The following is an 11,224-nucleotide window of genomic DNA, read 5'->3' on the forward strand; positions in this document are numbered from 1 at the left end:
AAATGGAATGGAATTTCTGGTAGGCCTATAAACAGCAAAAAGGCAAGCAAGAAGTCATGAAGAACCAATTAAGCTGAGATGGTTCTGGGAAAAAAAATATTTAATGACAAGCATACCAACTATTTCCTACCAGTTAGTTAATTGGTAGAAAATGCTGCTATGTATTAAAGAGAAACAATGCTTTGCATAATGTAGACAATACCAACACTCATCTCCTCAAAAAGAGGCCAAACTATGTACCACAGCAGAAAGAATGCTACAAAAGAAATCAGAAGATTAAAGTTCAAAACTCAGCTCTGTACTAGGCAAATAACTTAATTTATCTTCAGTTTCTTCATCTATGAAAGACTTACTACCTATACTACTTATCTTGCTGAGTTACTGGGAGAATTAGACAAGAATGTATACAAGGGCACTTATTAAACCATGACAGTATGCAACTACACAATATTACCATTCTAATATCCAGGTTAGATGGTTTTACAACACCCTGGTGCCTCAGTTCCCCTAACTCCTTTCTATAATGATCTTGACCTCCATTCTATCTTAGCCATTTCACTCTCATGGTCATTACTAATAATTTCAACCCTTCCATAATCTCTACTTCAAACACTGTGCTCTCCAACCACAACCTTCTGTCCTTCCAGCTCATTCCCTCTAGTACCTCCACTCCAACAATTCTTAAACCCCATCAGAACCTACAATCCATTGATCCAACTTTTTTCTCTACTCTCCACCCCAAAAGTCCTCACTTATCTCTCTGCCACACTTAAAATCACATAGCCCTTGTATACGCCCTCTACTCCCTTGCCCCCACTCACATTAATTTTGGTTAATGGAGACTGGTTATCACAGCTTTAACTGTATGTATAGCATATCTAACACAACTGTATCTAAATCAATCTTCCTATGTCTATTCTCCTGCTTAAACAACACCTTAAATAGCCAGTACATGCCTGCCTACAGCATTAAAATAAAACTTACTTTTGTATCCCCAGCTTTCACTTTTCCCCTATTTCCAATGTTTTATTCATTGTCCTACAAAAACCAATTCTGCTAGTTCCACTTCTATACTTTTACCCTATTTTCTCCAACTGAATGCCTCCCATTCTTTTCCTTTGCAAGGATGCAAACCCATCTTTCAAGACCCAGTTTAAATGCTAATTTCTTCATAAAGGCACACCTAATTATTCCATTTTAAGGGCTCTCTCTTTTCCTTAGGGTTTTGCATTTATTGACTATAATACTATTCATCTGATAATCATGCTAGTCTTGTGTGTAATAAACTTAATATTATTACTTTTGTTATCTCTCCAGCTAAAACAATAGCTCCTTGAAAAACACCACTTCTTAACCAACTCCGCCACATAATCATACATACTATTCTTAGTACAACCCCTATTCAAATATTGTTTTAACAATTTTTAAAATTAGCTTATATTCTAAAAAATATTCTTGAAGTAAATAAACTTTGCATCTCTCGTGCAGATGATACCCTAAAGTAGTATTAAACCAATTAAATTTTCAATCACTTTTGCCCCTTCTTTAAAAATACTCCATAATTTTACTCATAGCAACAAGAGAAATTATTGACACTACAGCATATAATCCACAAGCATCAGCTTTAGTTTCTTCTATAGTCAAGACCTAAAGTATCAAATTAATTTCTTGATTTTTTTATCAGTACTGCCTATAAAGAGGGTGAAAAATTAAGCTGTTCTTCTCTCATCTACTCTGGAAAAATACTATTACATGAACCATGAGATACGAACACTGACTTTTCCAACAATCATTATTTAAAATGTCAGATACAAAACATGACTAGACTGCCCTGGCAGCGCAGTGGTTAAGAATCCACCTGCCAATGCAGGGGACATGGGTTCAAGCCCTAGTCTGGGAAGATCCCACATGCCACGGAGCAACTAAGCCCGTGCACCACAACTGCTGAAGCCCACGCGCCTAGAGCCCCTGCTCCACAACAAGAGAAGCCACCACAATGAGAAGCCCCCCGCACTGCAACGAAGAGTAGCCCCAGCTTGCCGCAACTAGAGAAAGCCCCCGCGCAGCAACAAAAACCCAACACAGCCAAAAATATATAAATAAATTAAAAAAAAAAAAAAACAAAAACACCATGATCAATGACTTTTCTCTATTACATCTTTAAACCTGGAGAGCTATTTTGTATTTCAGTTCTATAAAACACAGCAATAAATTGAAATTCCCTCTCGAAATCAATGTAATTGCTAAAGAGTGGCAAGGATGGCAAAAAATAATTGGAACCTCACGAGATGAGAGTAAATGTAATATTACAAAGATAACTTTCTGGTTGCTTGACTGACACAAAACACAAGATTTATCTTACCCTAAGATTGTCAGTAAAAAGAAGAATTAAGGCAAGAAACAGGAAACTCGTGGTTTTGGGTCCTAACTTTAATTTCTTACTCTCTATAGCACTTACTAAAACATTGTGTGCTATTAACCTATGTACAATGCCAAACCAACTTTAGCTATACTTTTCCCCCATACATTCCTAAATTAGTATAAAATACTAAGTGTATGTTAAATCCCAAAGATATCATTTTGTGTAAGAATGACAACACGGTATATTCAGCCTGAGCATATTTAATATTTTGCACTGATTAATACAACATGAATTAAGCACATTTGGTTAGACTTCCAAGTTAAATGGACAATTCATTTTTTATAACTGGAAAATCATTACAACATCTTCTGGTATTCACTGCAATATCAAATCAATGCCTTCTTTCAGGATTTGTGGTGGTCATTTGTAATTCCTTTGGTAATTGCCATGAGTCAGCTTTCACTTAATACTAAATGGCAATGCTAATATGAAAAGAGAATGCCAGGCATACAAGCAAAAGTACCAAGTTGTTTCAGGAAGGAATTTGAATAGAATTCAAGAACTGGATGTCTACCTCAAGCTGGAATCCATTTTCATTAATAAAATATTAGAAACTTATTAAATCACAAGAACAAAAATGAAACCTCTACATGGGTTTCAAATCCATAATTCAAGATTTCATGAACTTCTGCTACAACTTTTCCAAAAATGGTAATCTTGACCACATCAAGAAAACAGACTGTTCTTTATTCATTTTATCATGTACCCAAATAGACTGAATTTATATGGAAATTATCTCAGCAATGAAGCAGCACAATCAGGATAGCTAATTATATACATTAAAAAAAAATTTAAGTCACAAACTTTAGTTCTGGTTATATAACTTAAAGACCTGAGAAAATGTGATAAAAGAATCCTTCGCAGTACTTTAATGAGAATTCTGTGACACATACAGACTAAAAGGAAGGAATACAACAGGGACACCTATTTTTCTATAATTTTGACGGCACTCAGCCTAACGATATATTTGTCTAGACATTATTTGTTTCTTCTTGGTCTTCCATGCCCACTTTGAAAACAAATAAATAAGGGTACCATCACATGAAGCCCTATGATCACACTTCTCGCCAACCCCATCCTCCCTTCAACGCAAATTGTAAGTGTCTCTATGATGTTATTCCTTAATATGCCCCACGTTTTTAAGTGCCTTTTGCCTTAAATATATACCCTCTACCCTTCAAATCACCACCAGGGAGCTCTCCTTTATGCTGACCTTTCTTTGGCCACTCTTGATCCCTTGAGAATATACTAACCAATAATTTCGCATTTGCTAATAATAATCATGCCAATTCATCATCAGTATTTTGAAATTTGTACAGCCTTGGTTCCAATCCTTTCCACCTATCATAATGTATATGGGAAACGAAACAGTAATGATTTTGCGTAAGTTTCAGTCTCCCAAGCAAAGCTGACAATGATTTTCATAGCTAGTGGCATCTTTCAGATGACAGGAAACACAGGAAACAGAGATTAGAACACTTGCCCATGTGTGATCTCTGGCATGCCTGCATTAGAATGCCAACTCTATTACACAGACCCACACAGAAAATATATTAATATATTTCTATGACCTAAATATTTTTAAACTGTAAACCTCCTGACTTAATGGTCTCAATTAAGAATTATCTGAAGGTCACATCCTGGTATCATATATGAAACACAAAAAGGAATCCTACAAACATACTACATAAAAGTAATACATGACTTGCTTATTGCTGTGTACCATTATGATTACTATATAGGTTATAGGAAGTTCTTGGGTAATTTTTACATTTTTATTATCACCTTTAAGATAGTTGTTTCTCTCATTATCACTCACTGATCTATTATTGTAGCTCCTTTTCATTAGAAATCTAATGCAGAATACATTCAGAACAAGAAGAAATGAGAGGCTACTCTAAATCACCAGTCCTCTGCAGGTACGCAAGCTGAAGAACATTTCCTCACTAACATTCAGCTGCATCATCATCAATGCTGCGCAACCACTAAACGCTAAGCAGTGTGTACACCTCATAGCTGTACATCACTGTACAAATAGTACTTTCTTTAGTGAACTTGTAGTTCAAAGTGCTGAACACATCTATATTGTAAATTATACTATGTTATTTTCCATTAGTTTGTGTAACATTTCAATCTGTGAACAAGTATGCCTTAATCTGGTAAACGTAGGCAGAGTCATGTCTCATTCAGAAATTGAGGTCAGATTCTTAAAGGAGTAGTTAAAACTCTTAAAACATTAAAAAAATAAATACATCAGCCTAAATCTCAAAACTTCCAAAGATAAAATACCACTTAAAAGGGGTACACAAAAGAATGTCTGAACTAAAACAAGTTAACGATATATCCTGTACAACAAGGTGTAACTTATTACTGTCCGGAGCCTCCCTAGAAGCCTTGGGAGACCAACGAGAAACAGATCTGCACAAAACGGAACAGAGTAAAAACTGTAATTGTATCACCTCTCTAAAAGCTCATTTATTCTTTGTGACCTATAAGTTTATCCTACACATCTGATGACTCGATTACAGTTATATAAAATACATAATTGCCAGTAGAGATAATGGTCATGGGCACACGTTCAAAAGTCAAAAAGCCAAAGTCTGAATCCAGGTTCTGCCATTTACCAGCTGCGTATACTTGGCCAAGTTATTTAATTATCTGTGCCTGAGCTGCCTCATTTGAAAATGAGAGTAATAGTGCCCACCTCCTACAGTTATTGTGAAGATTATGAGATAACACACATAAAGCTCATAGAACAGTACCTGTTTATTAAAATGAAGTTATCAAATGTTTTCAAACATATGTCCCTGATAATAATTACTCTTTATATTCATAAGTGCTTCAAGTGGCATACCAGTTAAGCTCCTCACTATATTATACAAGACACCTTTGAAACTTTAAGTGTTCACAAAATCTAATAGTGAAGCCACCTCTGACTCCATACTAAATTCAAGAGACAGTACTCAAACTCCCCAAAATTTGCACTTGATGGTAAATTGGCAAAGAGTGAAATTCTAAATTATCTTGCCAAATTAAAGGCAAAGAAAATGATAATCATCTAGAACTTACCAGAGAAGGTGCACAGAAAAATTTCCAGTACTAGAAAAAGATCTGTTTAAAGCAACAGGATCTGTGCACTGTGTCTGGAAACCTACTTTGGATCTGTTTTCAAGTGTACTTACTAGCTTCACCTCATTTATCACTTAAGGCCTTAAAAGAAGGCCACAGTTAATTTTGAATAACCTGACCTTGAACAACGTTTCAGATATACTATATGCAGGAGCATCCTATTATGTCTTCCCTCCAATAACTAAATCAAATGACATCATTAATGAAAATCAATCTATATTTTCCCTTTTATTAAAACATCCAGAAAACAGTACTTTTAAGTATTTTAAATGAATGTTTTTTTTAATGTTAGCACAATAATTTACAGAAGTTTTATTATCCTGTAATTGTCCAAAAGTTTTTCATTACCAATGCCCTATTTATCCATAATGCTGGGACATCCGAATTTTAAATACCAATATTTACCTGGCTGACCCAATACAGCAGGAATTGGGTATTCCAATATAAAAGCAGTGCATAAAATATATGTAGTATCTTCAAAGGACTACCAAGCAACCAAAAGCAGATCTCATATAAACGCAACTACAGCATCAAAAGAGAAAGTCATCTTACTTGAAAAAGTAGAGGCTTTCTCAGTTTTTTCAGGTGACGGCATTCATACTCTGCTCCCCAGTTTTCAAAATCTTTCAAGGCCCTGCAAATCCTGCTCTTTGTTTGACTGCTGAAATCCTGTGGTTGACAAACATCTCCCCTCAAAACTCAGTTGTCCATATTATTTATTTTCAATTTTATTAAGTGATCCTCAAATTCTCTCCTCTGAAAAGCACTTGAGGATTTTAGTTACCAACATGTCTCCTTAAAAAACTACCAATAAATCCCACACATCTTGCAGCCTACTCATGTTTTATGGTGCTCCCTAAAACAAACAAACAAAAAACCACCTTTCCCAGGGTTCAGATGGCTAATATGAACTGATGGCTTCCAACTTCCCAGGACCTGCATTATAGCCTTAAACACCTTGAGATCCTGTGTCGTGCTGCAGCTATCAGCAGGCGCGTGATCACAAGGCTTTTCGACAGCCCCAGATCCTTCACTGCTGCAAAACTTCTCATAAGCGTGCTAGGCACCAGATTGTTAACAGTGTTGGCTTAACTGTTTTACCTGTTTATGTACCAACCCAAACATCTCGGAGAATTCAAAGCCTTCAAACTGCCTTCCGAAACCTACCCCGTGTATTCCCGTGTTACTCTGAGAAAGATCTGCAGCGGGATAATAATTTGAGTTCGGCATCCCCTGACCCAAACTGCTGTTGCCAGGATATGCGGTAGTAATGCAGTGGTTTCTTTGAGATTGAGGATGTATTTTAAGCCCATCTCTACTAAATCCCTTTCAGTACCCGAAACTGCTGCGGTAACAATGCTTAACTGGAAGGTATTCGAAAACAGCCGAAAGACGTGTTGTTCTAATTTGGCCTTAATTTTTTCCTCAATAACGCTTGCCATGGCAAGGACATTTTTCCATACAACGCCTGCAACTGAAGGAAAAAAATCAAGCTTTTGGTACCAGTCATCACCTGCTTGTAGTCCATTATCAGGACGCTTCTTACAAATCTCTCGAGGTAGGATTTAGGGCTAAGCCTACATCGACCATCATCCTGTAACTTACTGTTTTCCAAGCCCATTTAATGGTCTAACGACAACAGCAACATTTACGCCCGGAGAAATCTCAATGTCTGACTAACCAAGAAGGCGTCTGATAACTAAAGCCCCCTTTCTCCAGGTGAGGATATGGAAAAATAGACAATGAAAGGGATTTATCTGTTACAATGAGGAAAGAGGGGGAAGGACCCCAAGAAGAGCCGTGAGAGCAAAATCCAGGGGTTCGGGAGCCCCGGTCTCAGCAACACTCGCCCCAAGCCCGCCCTCCCACCCCAATCCAACCGCCGTGTCCCCTGGGAGACAGCCCAGCGCCCGCAACACGCTGGGCACACCCGAGGGCAGCACAGCCCTCCTCCCACCCCCAGCAGCCAGGCTGGGGCTCCCAAACCCGCAGCCCAAACAGGCCGAGGCCGTAAACCCGGCGGCCTGAGGTAAAGAGGTAAGAGGATACGGGGTGAGAGAAGATGCGGCCTCGCCTCAAACCGGGAGGCCCCTTGAGGAATCAGAAGAGGGAGAAAAGGGAGCCGTTTCGGAAGCCGGAGCAGACCCCGGAGAGAAAGCGAGCTGGGAGCGGGGGATGAGGAGGTTCCGGCTCGGCCAGCGCCTTCCCCGGACCTCGGCGACGCCCGTGTTTACCTGAAAGTCTCGGTCCTCGTTGAAGCGGGAGAAGCGGTCCGCCATTTTGCCGCCTTCACTCCTCTCAGGACGACGCTCTCCGGTTCGCTCCTTCCCTCCCGCGACACCCGCCCCCTCGCTCCCCTCCAGTGTTCCCCGCCTCCTCCCACGCCCACCCGCGTACAGGTCAGGGAGGGAGGAAGCGAGATATGCGCGTCCCGACCGGAGCACCGCCGGCGCAGGCGCCTTTCTACCCTGGAGGCGGAACCTTCCCTCACGTCCCCGCTTCGCGCGCGACCCAGAGGGAGACCCCGGAGGCCGCGCTTGCGCACTCGCGCCAGAGGGCTGCAAACGCTTCCGGAGAGAAAGGTCACGAGAGGGCGCTGCGCTCCTAGAGCCGGATGTTTTCAACCTGCTCCCTTCTCCCAGTAGGGTATCTCTTTTTGCACTCTTGCTTGCTTGAAAACGCAGAAGCCCATCCTCTGCTTTCTTTACCAAATAGCAGCATAATGTAGTGGCTGAAAGCGCGGATTTTGGAGTCAGACTTAGTTTCGAATCCCAGGTTCACCCTGAGGATTAAACGGCGCACGAGACAGGAAAGATCCCTTCTCTCATAGGGCTTACATTCCAGTGAGGATAATCAGATAATATAATAACATAATTTTAAAATTAACCAGTGCTACAAAAAACAAAACTGAGGGGCGGTGGTGAAAGGAACGACCTCTGAAGCGACCTTTGACCCAAGGAACAGCAAGGGGCCTGCAGCCTTGGGACAGAGAGAACCTTAGACCCAAAGGGCCAAAGACTGCTAATAATGTGGCATTTTCAAGCGATCATTTGAGAGAAGTATTTCCCAAGAGACCAAAGTTGATACAAATCGACTACAGCTCTCTGGGCTTCAGTTTCCTTTTTAAAAATAAGGAAATTGGTCATTTATACTGCCCCTGACCCTCACTGTCTTTTTTTTTAACATCTTTATTGGAGTATAATTGCTTTACAATGGTGTGTTAGTTTCTGCTTTACAACAAAGTGAATCAGTTATACATATACATATGTTCCCATATCTCTTCCCTCTTGCGTCTCCCTCCCTCCCTCCCTCCCTCCCTCCCTCCCCTCACTGTCTGTGTGTGGGTTATGAATCAGATTTTTCCACCCTTTGACCTTCCTGAGCACCCCACCTAGCCCTACAGCTCCCTTAGCCAAAATACATAAAACACATAGGAGAGGTAGCAGGACTTCCCTGCTTTTGAAAAGAGTAGTTGACAGAAATCGTATGATGGAAAAAGGGCTCTTACCCTGCCCTGAGAGAGTCAAATGGAATGTAATTTTTTGGAGAAAGTGTGTGTATCTTCTATTCCTTTGTTACCTTCTGCTGCACCTAACCCCCAGTCCAAGCGGAATACAGTTCTGAGCAGTGAATAGAGCTCCCTATTTAAGTAGAGGCAGAACACACAGAATTGAAACACTGTGAAGAGACTTGAGGGTAAAGGTGGCAGGTTGAATCCCATGAACGCACGTGACACATTTACCTCTTCTCCCTCTCCCAACCCCACTGAAATGACAGTAAAAGGATTAGAAGGGCGTAAATTCACATGGACAAAAAGACCTGAAGAAAGGACGATAGCAGACAAGAGATGTCAACATCATTCGGAAGCTGGAGAGCATAGATAAATGGAAATGGCTTTAGTAGAATGGAGAAAGCAAAGTCCTGGAGTAGGGAAGCCAGGAAACAAGTTGATTGATGCTAAGGTATAATAGAAAGGCTCAAGAATTGGAATCACCAGGTACCACTGAAGATGAAGGTGTAAATGGCGCTAAAAACAAGAGGACTGGTTACAAGGCAGTTAAGGGAACAGTTAGACTCTAAATCCCTTTCCCACCCAGGTAATGAACTGGAGGGTTCTCCTCTGAAAAGGCTGAACCAGAGAGACTTCATATCTGTGACGACTGAAGAGGGAGATATCATGCTGAAAATGGGAAGATTTCGTAAAAGGCAACATTCTGGTCAGAGAGTCAGGCTTCTCCCAGTGATAGACTAGATAGGATCTATTGACTGAAAAGAAATGCACAACCTAAAAGTTGAGAGTTACGTTTTGTTCGGCAGACATTCTGAGGACTTCAAGCCCGGGAGAGAGGACTCTCAGATCACTCTGAGGGACTGCTCTGAAGAGGCAAGGGGGGAGCCAGGATCTATAGGAATTTTTGCCACAAAGACCAGGTAGTCGGAACATCAAATATTACTATTAATTAAAGAAAAAGAGATATCTCAATTTAAGGAATTTAGCACTTATCTGTGTATGGGAAGATGCAAGAGTCTGGGCTCGCTGAAATCACTCCTTTGATATGCACCTCAGCTATCTGGGGCCAGTATCCTGTGTTTTCTCATCCTGAGATTCCTCAGGGTGCACTATTGGGGTGGCTGCAGCTTGGGCATTGTTTCCAACCAGAGTTCCCTCAGGGCTCACTGTTAGGGAGGCTGTAATGTTATGGCTTGATGGCTGCAACATCCTTTGTTTACTGACATGGCAGGTGATATTTTCATTCACAGATCCTGCTCTGGGAAATTGACTGGCTTAGTGGAAAAAAACCCCGACACTTACCAAAAATGGGAGTGAGGGGTGGGTTCTCCTCAACATAAAGGTCTTCTTCCTGCCCAAATAGCCACAGAGAAGTCCATCATTCAGGTAGCCCCATTACACAGAACTTCCACTCAACTCTTATGTATGAATGGATAGCCAGGATTACCAGAATTGAAGGAAACCTGTAACAGGAGAGACAGAGACAACCCCATCCAAAATCAAAACAAGACAAAACAACAGAAAAAGGGGATTCAGAGGAGTCAGAGATAATGGAGGTAGCAAAAGAAACCTGAAAAGAATTATAATCATTATCTACGGAGACATAAGATCACATTAGGGAACAAGGGTCCACATCAGGGAGCATAAGATGCCAAAAAAGAAAAAAGAATGTTCAGAAATTAAGAAATAAGTTGGAAGTTAAAATTTCTTAAGCAGAAATTTAAAATCCAATAGAAGAGTTAGAAAATAAACTTGTGGGAATTTCCCAGAAAACAGAATAAAAAGACACCCAGGTCCAAGCCACCTTCACTTTCTCCTTAATTATTGCAATAGCTACTAAACGTTCTGCTTCCACCCTGACCCCCTACACCAGCAGCCCCCAACCTTTTTGGCACCAGGGACTAGTTTCGTGGAAGACAATTTTTCCGTGGCCGAGAGGTGGGGGTGGGGGGTGGCGGATATGGTCCAGGCGGTAATGCGAGCGATGGGAAGCGATGGGAGCAGCAGATGAAGTTTTGCTGGCTCACCCGCCACTCACATCTTGCTGTGCGGCCCTGTTCCTAACAGGCCCCGGACCGATACCGGTCTGCAGCCCCGGGGTTGGGGACCCCTGCCGTACACTGTTCAAGCTACGGTGATCCTGCTAAAAAAGTCAATCAGTT

The 11,224-nt window shown here is 40.9% G+C and overlaps 1 protein-coding gene across 2 annotated transcripts in view; it reads right to left on the bottom strand.

The window, feature by feature from the left end:
• The window catches only part of GPATCH8 (G-patch domain containing 8), a 99,421-nt gene extending 91,540 nt beyond the window's left edge, over positions 1 to 7,881 (bottom strand). For both annotated transcript variants that reach the window (XM_032615861.1, XM_032615860.1), the window contains exon 1: positions 7,786 to 7,881. In XM_032615861.1, the coding sequence (XP_032471752.1) occupies positions 7,786 to 7,830 (45 nt within the window). In that variant the 5' untranslated portion in view covers positions 7,831 to 7,881. The remainder of the gene's footprint in view (positions 1 to 7,785) is intronic.
• Positions 7,882 to 11,224: the final 3,343 nt, after the last annotated feature.

This window comes from Phocoena sinus, chromosome 20, assembly GCF_008692025.1.
Source record: "Phocoena sinus isolate mPhoSin1 chromosome 20, mPhoSin1.pri, whole genome shotgun sequence".
Taxonomy (NCBI): domain Eukaryota; kingdom Metazoa; phylum Chordata; class Mammalia; order Artiodactyla; family Phocoenidae; genus Phocoena; species Phocoena sinus.